Raw genomic sequence first — 15,492 nt, forward strand, 5'->3', positions numbered from 1 at the left:
AATTTTAATGCATTCATTTCTTTCTGTTTTTGTTTTCCTACATTCCAAGTCTATTTCTTTTGTTTATAGTATTATATTTTAGTTGTTTATTTCTTGTTTCATCTCAGCAAACGTCGCTGCTTCCTCTTTCACATTTTTAATATGTTTGAGGCTATAGATAGTATGCGCTTGGCTAAGAATCTCATAACATTGCCATCCTGAAGTATAACGGACCAACACACAAAACTGTGTGTATCCATGAACGTTTATAGTCAGGTTAATACAGTTCAGTGAGCATTACTCATAAACGCGGATGGCAAAAAACAATAACAAAGACCTGTGTGACGCCATCTTCGAACTATCAATAGGTAGTATGCGCTTAGCTAAGAAGCTCATAACATTGCCATCCGGAAGTATAAATGACCAACACACAAAACTGTGTGTAACCTTAAACGTTTACAGTCTGGTTTATAGATAGAATGAAGTTGACGTCACTAGAGTCTTTGTTATTGTTTCTTGCCATGCGCGTTTATGAGTATTTCTCATTAAACTGTATCAACCAGACTATAAACGTTCATGGTTACACATAGTTTTGTGTGTTGGTCCGTTATACTCCCGGATGGCAATGTTGTGAGCTTCTTAGCCAAGTACATACTATCTATACAGTTTAGTGAGAATTACTCATACACGCGAATGGCAAAAAACAATAACAAAGACTCAAGTGACGTCAACTTCATTCTATCTATATAGTCTTGTGGTAGGACACTCGCCTTCGGACCGGTAGTTCCTTGGTTCGAGTTCCGCTCTGAACGGTTAAAATTTAAGTCATTTGAAAATGCTTTTCACTCACGTTGTCTCGTCGTACTCGGGGAGTTAAATGAATAGCTGGTTGTTAACAGCGTTGCCTCTGTCGGAAAAAAAAAGAAATTAACATCGCCTTACAGGCCTTTTGCCTCGTCCTACGTGACCTGTGTTGCTGTTGGCTTGGGACTTCATGTAATAATAATAATAATAATAATAATAATAATAATAATAATAATGATAATAATAATAATAATAATAATAATAATAATAATATAATAATTATTATTATTATTATTATTATTATTATTATTATTATTATTATTATTATTTATTTTATTATTATTATTATTATTATTATTATTATTATTATTATTATTATTATTATTATTATAAAAATAATAATAATAATAATAATAATAATAATAATAATAATAATAATAATAATAATAATAATAATAATAATAATAAAATTAACTAATTATGCCCCTCTGCCACAGCATCATAAGACATCGTCGCCTAGGCAAACCACGAAGGAATATAAATCATCACACATGATGTCTGATGTCAACGGGACGTACCCATGGTATCCATGTGAGCAAATTGGGGGTATGTAATATTGCCCAAGGAAAAAAAACGAAAGTGCCTGAAGCGGGGCTCGAACCCGGGACCTTCCGGGTCACAGTACAATGCCTTAACCACTCGGCCACTAATTATTATTATTTTTATTATTATTATTATTATTATTATTATTATTATTATTTATTATTATTATTATTATTATTATTATTATTATTATTATATTATTATTATTATTATTATTATTATTATTATTATATTATTATAATTATTATAATTATTATTATTATTATTATTATTATTATTATTATTAATTTATTAATTTATTTATTTATTTATTCTCATTATCCTTGTTATACTATTTCATTATTCTCCTTATTATCATCATCATCCTTATTATCATCATCATCTTTTAATTCGGAACAAGGAGCAATTCAACCAACCCTTGATTAAAGCCCTACAAAAAAACAAAGGTTTCCTTATGTACAGGCCAGGGGGTCGATACGTAGCGAAAGTGGGGGCGGATTTCCCAATAGTATTTCGAAATGCTTAGTGTGCTTTAAAAAAAAACAAAAAAGAGCTTTTATATAGAGCAATATCTACTAAACGTGCTCAATGCGCTTTACAATGGGTCCCTGGTCAACAGCAACATTTAACATTTAGGACGGAACATGACGCCTGTTAGGCGGTATTACAATTTCTTTTCGAACACAGACAACGCTGTTAGGGCCAGGTACTCATTTGACACATGAGTACGGTGAGAGATTGTGAGTAAAGAGCCTGCCTTCTCCAAGGACTCAACTAAGCGCCGAGCGCAAGGCTCGAACCCAAGACCTTTCGATCCGAAAGCGAGTGTCATACCGCAAGACCACATAGCCGCACATGGTGCTTTAAACAGCTTGAGAGTTTGTGTGAAATAAGTGAATTGAAAGTATAAAATTTCTAAAAAATGATAATAAGTTGCCAATCGTGAAATAACAACAAATGTGATCAGTCACCTTAATTCATTTTTGCCACATAGTGTTCGAATTGTTAACGCCCAACTGTGATTTAAATTAAATACTATCTTTTTAAATTTACACCCACAAGTTCGGACTAAAGGCCAGAGGTATGGCCTATCTCAATTTATCAAATTAATGTATAAGGTGTTGCTATAGATAGTATGCAGATGACGTCACTCAGGTCTTTGTTATTGTTTTTTGACTCCGCGTTTTATGAGTAATGCTCACTGAACTGTATTAACCCGACTCTAAACGTTCATGGATACACACAGTTTTGTGTGTTGGTCCGTTATACTTCCGGATGGCAATGTTATGAGCTTCTTAGCCAAGCGCATACTATCTATTGGTTCTTGGTTGTATATTTTTACATGTTTGTACATTTGCATGTATATATATGTATACATTGTCGCCATAGATTCTCAACTTTGTGTTTATACATTTTCATGCATGCCACGTCTGTAAACGAATTTCCATTTTTTTGGATGAATAAAGTATATATAATTATTAAACAACGTTATATCGAGGGGAGCCTGAAGGAATTGAATTTAGATTTTAAAATCGGCTAGTGCGGCTATGTGGTCTAGTGGTATGACACTCGCTTTCGGATCGGAAGGTCCTGGGTTCGAGCCTCGCGCTCGGCGCATAGTTGAGTCCTTGGAAAAGGCACTTTACTCACATTCTCTCACCGTACTCAGGTGTAAAATGAGTACCTGGTCGTTAACAGCGTTGTCTTTGTCCGAAAAATTGTAATATCGCCTAACAGGCGTCATGTCCCGTCCTACATGTTAAATGTTACTGTTGACCAGGGACCCCTTGTAAAGCGCTTTGAGCACATTTAGTGGATATTGCTCTATATAAAGCTCACATTTTTTTTTTAAATGAAGGGAAATATGGGATTATAAGATATTAAAACTCATGCGTTTCTTTGGGTTTTTTTTTTTAATTTTAAAGTCTTTTACAGCGCTTGTGACACATTTACGTCATTTCAGCGCCAGTAAAAAGGAAGAAACTGGGATATAGTTTTTAAAAATTCTCGATTTGCAATTGGATTCAGTAGTCTGATGTCACGCGCCCGGCAACGGCGGCCATCTTGGTTCTAAACAAAGAAAATCATTACTTTTTATTCTTCATGCTAGCTAGAACTTTTCGATCCCTTTTCGTATGCCTTGTGATCAGAATGTGTAAAAGTCAAAACATGATCAAATTTATGGGTTTGTTTTCCTCTGGAAACGCTTTTATGCTCGCCGGAGAAATATTTCATACGGGCGTCCGCCATTGTTCCGATAGTTTAGAGCCAGTGTTACTAAGTTACCATGCGTCATAAGGAAGGAAGTGACGTTACGACTACTGAATCCTATTGAAAGCACATGAGGAAAATTCATACAAAAGGGAATGGTTTTAATAGCGAACATCGAAGGTGTAAATTCCAAGAACATGCTATCATTGTACTTAGTTTGAGATCACCCAAGACCATCTCCATAGTTATCGATTAGCTATATAGATAGTATGCGCTTGGCTAAGGGGCTCACAACATTGCCATCCGGAAGTATAACGGAGCAACACACAAAACTGTGTGTATCCATGAACGTTTATAGTCGGGTTAATACAGTTCAGTGAGCATTACTCATAAGCGCGGATGGCAAAAAACAATAACAAAGACCTGAGTGACGTCATCTTCGACCTATCTATAGTTGGTCATGGATCACCTAAAAGATTCATCCAAACACGAGCGCGGGATTCCATCAAGAGGAATACACTTAAATGAAATAAAATATTAAATAACAATGCATAACAGAAAGATGATTTAACTCTCTCCTTACCAGCCATTTTCACAGTTTTCCCCAAAACTTCCCACCCACCCAACACAAAAACAGACATTTCTTACTCAAACAGAAAAGCAACAAGCACGTTCTATACATAATATTGTTCGACAATATGAGCTACATTACAGAATGCCAAGTTTTTATAGCTATGGCAAGAAGAAATGAAATCTGGATGAGAAAAGTGACGGTTGCATCGTAACGAATGTGACGATTTTCCAATAGGTGGTAAGGAGAGGGTTAAAAATAAAATAATATCACCCCCCGAAACTAATACTATACATTTGACTGTTTCCCTCTCAGCCAAGGACTTCGGGAAGATCCCCGATTCCATTCCAAGACAAAGACAGAAAGCAACTCAGAAAACATATAGATAGTTCGAAGATGACGTCACTCAGGCCTTTGGTATTGTATTTTGCCATCCGCGTTTGTGAGTGATTCTCACTAAACTGTATTAACCAGACTATAAAAATTCTTGGTTACACACAGTTTTGTGTGTTGGTCCGTTACACTGAGAGAGTATGCACTTGGCTAAGAAGCTCATAACATTGCCATCCGGAAGTATAACGGGCCAACACACAAAACTCTGTGTAACCATGAACTTTTATAGTCTGGTTAATACAGTTCAGTGAGCATTACTCATAAACGCGGATGGCAAAAAAAAAAAACAATAACAAAGACCTGAGTGACGTCATCTGCATACTATCTATAGAATGATAGAAGACACACCAAGTGACCTCCTGCCCACCACCGGAACTCGATGACCCTCCCAGAAATCCCGCAATTGTCTTCAAAAGCCGTAACGTCACTTCCTTCCTTATGACGCATGGTAACTTAGTAACACTGGCTCTAAACTATCGGAACAATGGCGGACGCCGTATGAAATATTTCTCCGGCAAGCTTAAACGCGTATCCAGAGGGAAAAAAACCACCAATTTGATCATGTTTTGACTTTTACACATTCTGATCACAAGGCATATGAAAAGGGAATGAAAAGTTCTAGCCAGCATGAAGAATAAAAAGTAATGATTTTCTTTGTTTAGAACCAAGATGGCCGCCGTTGCCGGGCGCGTGACATCAGACTACTGAATCCAATTGTTATTTCCATCACAAGTTGATTTACAAGATAAAAACTGCCATCTCCCAAAAGTGTTAATAGAGAAGACACATCAAGTTCACATCGAGGTCAAAAACCCCACCCAAGAGTTAGGAAACCCACCCAAGAGTTAGGAAACCCACCCAAGAGTTAGTACTTTCCGACATAGAAATTCAAGACCCATATAATCACTCCGTCCAATGAACTCCCCTACATTATTTCTTATCAAGATGTAGATTGTAGATATTCCCGATTTACAACGGTTGTTCTCGAATTTAACAGTTTGACATGAAGAATGTATCATTGTGAGCAGGATCGTGTTACCCATCAAAATCTATTTTAGTAAACACCAGACGCGTGACTGAGATTTTTTTTTTAATAATTGAATTGCTATGTTGCTTGATTGTTGTTTTTTGGGGGGGGATTTTTTTTTTTTGTTTAAGTGGATGTTAAGCTGAAGATAAAACGTTTTGTTTTTTTGGGGGTTTTTTTGTTGTTTTTTTTTAACCTCAGGAATGGGAGACACCCAATGTTTGTCGTCACTTTGCCAATTTCGATTGATCTCCGTCTTTTAAATACGACAATAATAACAGGTATACGGATATTGACCTTAAAATTTAAAAAACAAAACCAATATTTTATATATATATATATATATATATATATATATATATATATATATATATATATATATATATATAATATATATATATATATAAACCAAGAAAACCAAAAAAAAAAAAAATAAAAAAAAATTAAAAAGTCAAAAAAAAAAAGAGAAGATAAAACGTTTGATTTCAAGTAAATGATATTATTTGGGGAGAGTAAAATTGGTTTCTATAATTCAAAAAGAAACCCTTCAAATTTCTAAATTCGAATCATGATTACTTTAAACATTACCTCTCATTATCTAATTTGTTTCAATATAATAAATTGAGCTTTATATAGCGCAATATCCACTAAATGTGCTCAAAGCGCTTTACAAGTGGTCCCTGGTCAACAGCAACATTTAACATGTAGGACGGGACATGACGCCTGTTAGGCGATATTACAATTTTTCGGACAAAGACAACCCTGTTAACGGCCAGGTACTCATTTTATACCCGAGTACGGTGAGAGAATGTGAATAAAGAGCCTTTTTCCAAGGACTCAACTATGCGCCGAGCGAGAGGCTCGAACCCAGGACCTTCCGATTCGAAAGCGAGTGCCATACCACTAGACCACATAGCCGCACATAATACCAGGTAGAAACGCTCGGTCACAATTAGTTTTGAGTGCCTGTCAGACTTCTTTCGATGCAATTTAATAACGTTTTGCCCTCCGACTGTTTCCTCCCACAACGAATCAATTGAGAACTTCCCTATCGGCATTAACCTCGATAATCATAATATTGGGTGTATCCGTTGAAGAAAAATAATCACCAGTCCTGCCCGCCGGATCAAATGTACCATCACCACCAAAAGCAATGTGCACCAACCTTAGACATGTAAAGAAGGAACGAAGTTAATGTCTCTCAGCTCTTTGTTCTTGTTTTAAGCCAGTCATTTTTTGTGTGAGCAGCTCTCACTATTATTTTGTTTTGTGTTCCGGCATATCCGGCTGGCGACTGGTTTGAGTTTTTTTACTGAGCGCATAGCATCAATAGTCGGGTTGAGAAAATTAAGTGAAACTGGCGGTTTAAAAAAAAACAATAACAAAAGTTCGTTCTATAGATAGTATGCAGATGACGTCATCAGGCCTTTGTTATTGTTTTTGCCACCCGCGTTTGTGAGTTGTTCTCACTAAACTGTATCAACCACACTATAAAAGTTCATGGTTACACAGAGTTTGTGTGTTGGTCCGTTATACTTCCGGATGGCAATGTTGTGAACTCCTTGGCCAAGCGCATTCTATCTGTAGATAGTATGCGCTTGGCAAATAAGCTCATAACATTGCCATCCGGAAGTATAACGGACCAACACACAAAACTGTGTGTATCCATGAACTTTTATAGTGTGGTTGATACAGTTTAGTGAGAATCACTCACAAACGCGGGTGGCAAAAACAATAACAAAGGCTTGAGTGACGTCATCTTCGAACTATCTATAGAAAGTATGAAGCTGACGTCACTCAGCTCGTTGTTATTGTTGTTAGTTAGACCGCCAATTGGAAGATTAATTAGTTCTCGCTAAAATATTATTATACCTATCAGACAATAAACCTTTGGGTGATATGTAGTTGTATATATAATAAATGTACGTTTATATAGAGCTTATGCCATAGCTTCGAAGCGCTGAGTTGTATGGGTTGATATATTTCACCTGGCAGCTGAGTTATTGAGTATTTTACTTAAACGCATAGCATTAATGTGTTTGGTCGCCGAACACACCGGGAGGTGATTACGGTGAGCACGTGATGGATAGAGCTGGGCTGCCTTTCATTTTCGTGAAAATTCATTACTTTATGTCTCCGAAAAATAAAAGACAGAAAGAAATAAAGAAAGAAAGGAAAAGAATGCTTTATTGAAATAGCAAATGGCTATTAAATATCTATTTATAAAGCATTTTTCTTTTCTCTTGGAAAAAAAAGAGAAAATAAGATTTCCGCGTGGGCGGAAAAGGCTATATATAGTTCGAAGATGACGTCACTCAGGTCTTTGTTATTGTTTTTTTGCCTCCGCGTTTATGAGTAATGCTCACTGAACTGTATTAACCTGACTATAAACGTTCATGGATACACAGAGTTTTGTGTGTAGGTCCGTTATACTTCCGGATGGCAATGTTATGAGCTTCTTAGCCAAGCGCATACTATCTATAATTTTTTAAAATGTGTCAAATTAGTCTTAGGAAGTACAAAGCAAGAATGCTATTTTATCCCCTAATATGTTTACTTGAATTGCCTGTGACATACGAGTATTTCTATAGATAGAATGCGCTTGGCCAAGGAGTTCATAACATTGCCATCCGGAAGTATAACGGACCAACACACATACTCTGTGTAACCATGAACTTTTATAGTCTGGTTAATACAGTTTAGTAAGAACAACTCACAAACGCGGATGGCAAAAACAATAACAAAGGCCTGAGTGACGTCATCTTTGAACTATCTATAGAAAGAACGAAGATGACGTCACGCTGGTCTTTGTTATTGTTTTTTTGCCATCCACGTTTATGAGTTGTTCTCACTAAACTGTATTAACCCCACTATAAACGTTCATGGATACACACAGTTTTGTGTGTTGGTCCGTTATACTTCCGGATGGCAATGTTTGAACTCCTTGGCCAAGCGCATTCTATCTATAGATAGAAAGAAGACGACGTCACGCTGGGCTTTGTTATTGTTTTTTGCCATCCACGTTTATGAGTACTTCTCACTTGACTGTATGAACCAGACTGTAGATAGTATGCGCTTGGCTAAGAAGCTCATAACATTGCCATCCGGAAATATAACGGACCAACACACAAAACTGTGTGTATCCATGAACGTTTATAGTCGGGTTAATACAGTTCAGTGAGCATTACTCATAAACGCGGATGGCAAAAAGCAATAACAAAGACCTGAGTGACGTCAACTTCGAACTATCTATAGATAGAAAGAAGACGACGTCACGCTGGTCTTTGTTATTGTTTTTTGCCATCCACGTTTATGAGTACTTCTCACTAAACTGTATATGAACCAGACTATAAAAGTTCATGGTTACACATAGTTTTGTATGTTGGTCCGTTATACTTCCGGATGGCAATGTTATGAGCTTCTTAGCCAAGCGCACACTATCTATATCTAAATGAAGATTTGAGATGCCAGTATTCTTTAGACGATTGATTTTTCTGTATATTTTCAAACAGATTTTATAACTTTTGTATTTATAGCACTGTATGAAACATATCAAATATTTCTTTATTATAATAGTAGATAATATTTGAGGATAAATGAAGGCCATTACAAACACGACATTCGTCTAATTCAATCAATATACAACTGTATTGTGGAAAGTAACATAGATCGTGACGAATGTTTTGAGACATCAACAATAAAATCCGTCTGGTAATGAAGTGTGTAGGTGCGCGCAAATGGATCTGGTAACGGTAGCCAGAGGGCGATTCCCAAGGCCAAGGTCAAATTAAGGACTGATCATTTTGCCTATTTTATTTTTTAAATAATCGTTTGAGTCAACGACTGTAAAATGTAAATGACCCCATTGAGGAGAGTGAGTCTTGTTCATAAAACTTTTTTTAAATAACAAATTTCTTCATTCTCATATTATTATGTTGACTGTAAACTCAGTTATTTTACATATCTTGTTCATTCCGACATAATACAAGATTGAGGCAATGGGTCACATATTTGACGATCTATCTCAAAGCGGCATTTATGTCAGGGCGACGTGTACATATTTTCAGGTCTGACATCCGAACACACTTCTGGGCCTTGATTTACATTGTTGTATAATGGACAATATTTTGAGTCATTTTTTGATATTTCCATTACAACAATGAGCCCGTAAGGAATAGGTTTCAACAGTCATGACGTCACTTCCCTCGTAATGACGCATAGTAACTTAGTAACTGGCTCTAAACTATCGGAACAATGGCGGACGCCCTAATGAAATATTTCTCCGACGAGCATAAAAGCGTATCCAGATGAAATAAAAACATTATAAATCTGATCATGTTTTGACTTTTATACATTCTGATCACATGACAAATGAAAAAGTTCCAGCCAGCACGAAGAATAAAAAGTACCGATTTTCTTTGTTTAGAACCAAGCTGCTCGTTGATGGCCAGACGTGACATCAGACTATTGAATCCTATTAAAAGGAGGAAAATATGATAGTCGAAAAATTCTAGAAGTTGAGAGCACCCAAGAACAGTAAGACAACGGGGAATTTGTTCAAATTGGAAACAGATGTATATTCAGAGAGCATACCACCAATGTACTTTGTTTGAGATTACCTAAGTCTCATTCAGACACAAGCACAGGATCCCACTAAGATGATTACATTCAAATATAAACAAGATATGTTCAAAAGAAAAATATAACGATCAGTACATGAGAGAGAGAGAGAGAGATGGAGGGAGGGAGAGGGAGATGGAGAGAGAGAGAGGGAGGGAGGGAGGGAGAGGGAGGGAGGGAGAGAGAGAGAGAGGGAGGGAGAGAGAGAGAGAGGGAGAGAGAGAGAGAGAGAGATGATTTACAAGGGAAAAAAATATAATCTCTCAAAACTAACGCTATATATTTGACTGCTTCATTCTTAGCCAAGGACTCCGGCAAGGGCCAGAACAAAACCAAGTAATTCCATTCCAAGAGAAAAACAGAAAGCAACTCAGAAAACAGACCTATGGGGATAGAAGATACAGCGAGTGACCTCCTGCAGACCATAGGAAGGTAACGAATTGCGTAAGACAAAAGATGATTTCCATCATCTTGTATGTTCTTCTCTTTCCTTTCTCATCATCTTTAATATTCTGTCGCCCTCTTTTTTCGAATTATTTAGATTGCACAAAGACAACAATCCTTGTCGAGCTGTTTTCATCCTTTGCCCCAAGGGGACACAAATTGGAGAAGCTCGTGCTTAATCAAGAGTGAAATAATTCTGACGTTTGAGCGGCAGATTCGATTGTTGAAAATTTTAATTGGAATACTCGAGAAAATAAATACGACGCAGTGTCCAAAGCCATTCCGTTATATAAAACAAATTATTTTCTCTCATATGTAATGAACATTGCGATTTTTTAACAAAATATCCCGAGGAGTGTCATTATTTTATTTTTAAAAGAGCCTTTGGAGTGTCGTGGGAAGACACTATTTGCTATTTGGGAATCACAAAATATGCTACGTGTTTCGTCATTTTCCCCTCTCTTGACTTTTCTTGTCACCCGTTGAGGGAGTTCTTTGCTTGCTTTCTTTACAGTTACAGAGTTTGCGACATGACAATATGGAAAGGAAAATGTTGGGACCGAGACCGGGCACATATGGAGGTACTAAACAAAGAAAGAAAAATACACAAGAAAAATGGCCTTAAAAAATTAGCTCGTCTCGATTGGGGATTGAACCCAACATAGCTCAAGTACCCGTTAGGCGTGCAAACATTAAACCACAGAGGGAGTTGTTGTTTTTTTTTACAATTTTCATAATGATTGCGCAATTGAAATATACAGGGAAAATCCTGGGGGCAGGTACTGATGTTGTGTAAGATAAATCAGAAAAAAATATTTAAAAATAGATAAAAAATATAAAATAAAAAATAAAATTCCCTTTATTCATCCCATAGGGGAAATTTGTCTATAGGGTCTATTCCAAGGGAAGACTGGGATAACCCAGGCGTCAGCCGCGGTGCAGCGCCGCAAATTGAGCTAAGACGAGGTGACTTGCTCAAGGCCACACAGCGCAGCGGCGGGTGATCGAACTCGATACCTTTCGGGTACGAAGCAAAGACCGTACTGCTGAGCCACGCTGCCCCCCTACATATACGAGAACTTTTAAACATTCCCGCAACCACTACACCACAGAGATGACCAGACAGTTCAAATAATTAACCTTCAATACTTTTATTCCTAACAAGTGGTCGAGTGGATAAGGCATTGCACTATGACCCGGAAGGACCAGGGTTCGAGCCCCGGTTCAGGCACTTTCGTTTTTTTTAACCTTGAGCAAGTTTATTAACCCCCAATTTGCTCACTTGGACAACATAGGTGATTCCTGTTGACATCAGACATCTTGTTTGATGAGTTATCTATATTCCTTCGTGGAATGCCTAGGCGATGATGTCTTATGATGTCGTGGCGGAAAAGGCATAAGAGAGAGAGAGAGAGAGAGAGAGAGAGAGAGAGAGAGAGAGAGAGAGAGAGAGAGACAGAATATGTGACCAGTCGTCTCAAAACGGTATTATGTCGGAACAAACCAGATGCTTAAAAGCCGAATTTAATGTTAAACTGTTCAAAAATATAAATTGTTGGCATTAGCACTCTAAAATATGATATCCATTCTCCTCAATAAAACATACAAACTCAACACCAGTCTGATATTTCTGGCTATAAATTCAATTTTCAACATCTTAACCATCCCGACTTAATACCGTTTTGAGGCGAAGGGTCACATATACAAGTACACTGTGTGTATCATGATTTCTCTACAACTGTTTCAAAAACAACTTTTTCAGATTTAAATCACTGAAGTGCCGGAATTAAACAAACGGTTTTTATCGGGTGGTTAAAAAGAGATGGAAATGCTTCAGATGGATATTTCAATTCTTAGTGATCCAGTCTTTATAATATTCCATTGTTTTATCTTATTGGAACATTGAATGAGCTTTTTTTTAATGACCTTTTATATAGGGCGGGGGCGAAGTGGCCGAGTGGTTAAGGCATTGCACTGTGACCCGGAACGACCCGGGTTCGAGCCCCGCTTCAGGCACTTTCGTTTGTTTCTTTTCCTTGAGCAAGATTATTAACCCCCAATTTGCTCACTGTGACAACATGAGTGATTCCTGTTGACATCAGACATCTTGTTTGATGAGTTATCTATATTCCTTCGTGGAATGCCTAGACGACGATGTCTTATAATGTAGTGGCGGAAAAGGCATATTTTTTTTATATAGCGCAATATCTACTAAATGTGCTCAAAGGGTCCCTGACCAACAGCGAGACATAACATGTAGAACGAAACATGACGCCTGTTAGGCGATATTACAATTTTTTTCTGACAGAGACAATGCTGTCAACAGCCAGGTACTCATTTTACACCTGAGTACAGTGAGAGAATGTGAGTAAAGAGTAAAGAGCATTTTCCAAGGACTCGACTATGCGCCGAGCGAGAGGCTCGAACCCAGGACCTTCCAATCCGAAAGCCGGTGTCATACCACAAGACCACATAGCCGCACATTGTAATGGTTGACCTCAGGTCTTGTTTTGCAACACACTATATATAATTTATCATAACTTTATTTTAAACAAGCAAGCTGAGTCCGGGTATTCGACCGAATCTTGATTTTGAGTTCCGTGGCTAAGAAAATGAAAAACTCTAAGGGGAGAATCACATTCGATCACAACAGTAGACGATCAATTCAATTAATATATCAATATGGCCTCCACTATTATTCATCATCATCAAGTGCCAGGCCTGTTGCAGACATCTGCGATCATGTCCCTCCAACCATATCTGTCCTCAGATCTTCTCAATAGCTCGATTCCTGTTCCTCCACAAATCCAATTCTTGGCATCACCATTATTATTTGACTTTAATAAGGCCAAAGTGGCAACATTACTCAATCAAAATATAAACTATTCTTTTCTATTTTTAATAGAGTTGGGGGTGGGGGGGTGGAATTGTTCGTTTTTGCTAATGTTAAATTTTCGCCAACTAACAACAGAATTACTGGCAAATATAAAAATCATAAAAATATTATTGACAGATTGATATATGTGACCCTACGCCTCAAAACGGTATTAAGTCAGGTTGGTTAAGATGAAGATTGAATTTATAGCCAGAAATATCAGACTTGTGTTGAGTTTGTATATTTTATTGAGGAGAATGGATACTATATTTTAGGGTGTTAATGCCAACGCTTTATATTTTTCAACAGTCTAACATTTAATTCAGATTTTAAGCATCTGGTTCGTTCCGACATAATACCGTTTTGAGACGATGGGTCACATATGAGTAATCGGTGGTGATATGGTTGTTGAGACGAATGCGGAGAATACCCTGGGCAGAGAGAAAATCAAACGGAAAGGTACAATAGATAGCATGCAGATGACGTCACTCAGGCCTTTGTTATTGTTTTTGCCATCCGCATTTGTGAGTTGTTCTCACTAAACTGTATTAACCGGACTATAAAAGTTCATGGTTACACAGAGTTTGTGTGTTGGTCCGTTATACTTCCGGATGGCAATGTTGTGAACTCCTTGGCCAAGCGCATTCTATCTATAGAGGAAACAGGATTCAAAAGAACTCTCTCTCTCTCTCTCTCTCTCTCTCTCTCTCTCCCTCTGTGTGTGTGTGTGTCTTTGCCAGAATAAAAAGTTAAGCAAAGTTCTTTGGCATGTAATGAGTATAGATAGTATGCGCTTGGCTAAAAAAAACTCATAACATTGCCTTCCGGAAGTATAACAGACCAACACACAAAACTATGTGTAATATTAAAGGTTTATAGTCTGGTTAATACATTTTACCGAGAATCACTCACAAACGCGGATGGCAAAATACAATAACAAAGGCTTGAGTGACGTCAACTTCGATCTATCTTTAGAGGGAATTGAGAAATTAGTCACGACGGTAACTGGTGAGATTCATTCAAAATGTAAGCATGGCAATTTATCGTGATATATTTCTCGTCGGCGTTGTTATATATAGAAAGATCGAGAACGAAGTTGACGTCACTCAGGTCTTTGTTATTGTTTTTGTTGGGTTTTTTTTTTTTTTTTGCCATCCGCATTTATGTGTAATAGTCACAATACTGTATTAACCAGACTATAAATAAATAAATAAATAAATAAATAAATAAATAAATAAAATTTAACATTTAACATGTAGGACGGGACATGACGCCTGTTAGGCGATATTACAATTTTTCGGACAAAGACAACCCTGTTAACGGCCAGGTACTCATTTTACACCTGAGTACGGTGAGAGAATGTGAGTAAAGAGCCTTTTCCAAGGATTCAACTATGCGCCGAGCTCAAGGCTCGAACCCAGGACGTTCCGATCCTAAAGCGAGTGCCATACCACTAGACCACATAGCCGCACAAAATCTTTAGGCAGCAAAATATCATTTCAATGTAAAATGAACTGGCAGCAAACTCACCATTACGATTTATCTGTTGCCTAAGTGCTGTGCTGTTATTTAAAAACATGAAGCAATCTGTGGAAGAAAAATGTTAACAGTGAGTAATAGTATCTATAATAATTTATGAAACATAGGGTAAAATTTACGATTAGTAGTTAATCCACCCAATTGTGCCCATCAGTTAAGTGTGTTGATGTCGTAAAACTAAGTTACTAAATAATTGTTTGTTTTGTTTGTTTGTTTGTTTGTTTTTAAGGGTTTTACGGCGCTTGCAACACATTAAGGTCATATCAGCGCCAGTAAAAGGAAGAAAATGGGATAGTAAAAAGTTCTAGAATTACAATTAAAGCACCCAAGAAAAGGTAAGACATAGGGGAATTGGTTCAAATAGGAAACAGATGTAGATTCCAAGAGCACAGTGTCAAAGTACTTAGTTTGAGATCACCTTAAAGT

At 37.1% G+C, this 15,492-nt stretch overlaps 1 protein-coding gene across 1 annotated transcript in view; it reads right to left on the minus strand.

Moving 5' to 3' along the window:
* Positions 1–15,492, minus strand: part of LOC144969443 (uncharacterized) — an 89,512-nt gene that overhangs the window by 28,101 nt on the left and 45,919 nt on the right. Inside the window, exon 2 of the mRNA XM_078908553.1 lies at positions 15,058–15,114. Coding sequence (XP_078764679.1) covers positions 15,058–15,114 — 57 coding nt within the window. The remainder of the gene's footprint in view (positions 1–15,057; positions 15,115–15,492) is intronic.

Source organism: Berghia stephanieae, chromosome 3 (genome assembly GCF_034508935.2).
Source record: "Berghia stephanieae isolate SIO BIC M18660-M18661 chromosome 3, UCSD_Bste_1.3, whole genome shotgun sequence".
Lineage (NCBI taxonomy): Eukaryota > Metazoa > Mollusca > Gastropoda > Nudibranchia > Aeolidiidae > Berghia > Berghia stephanieae.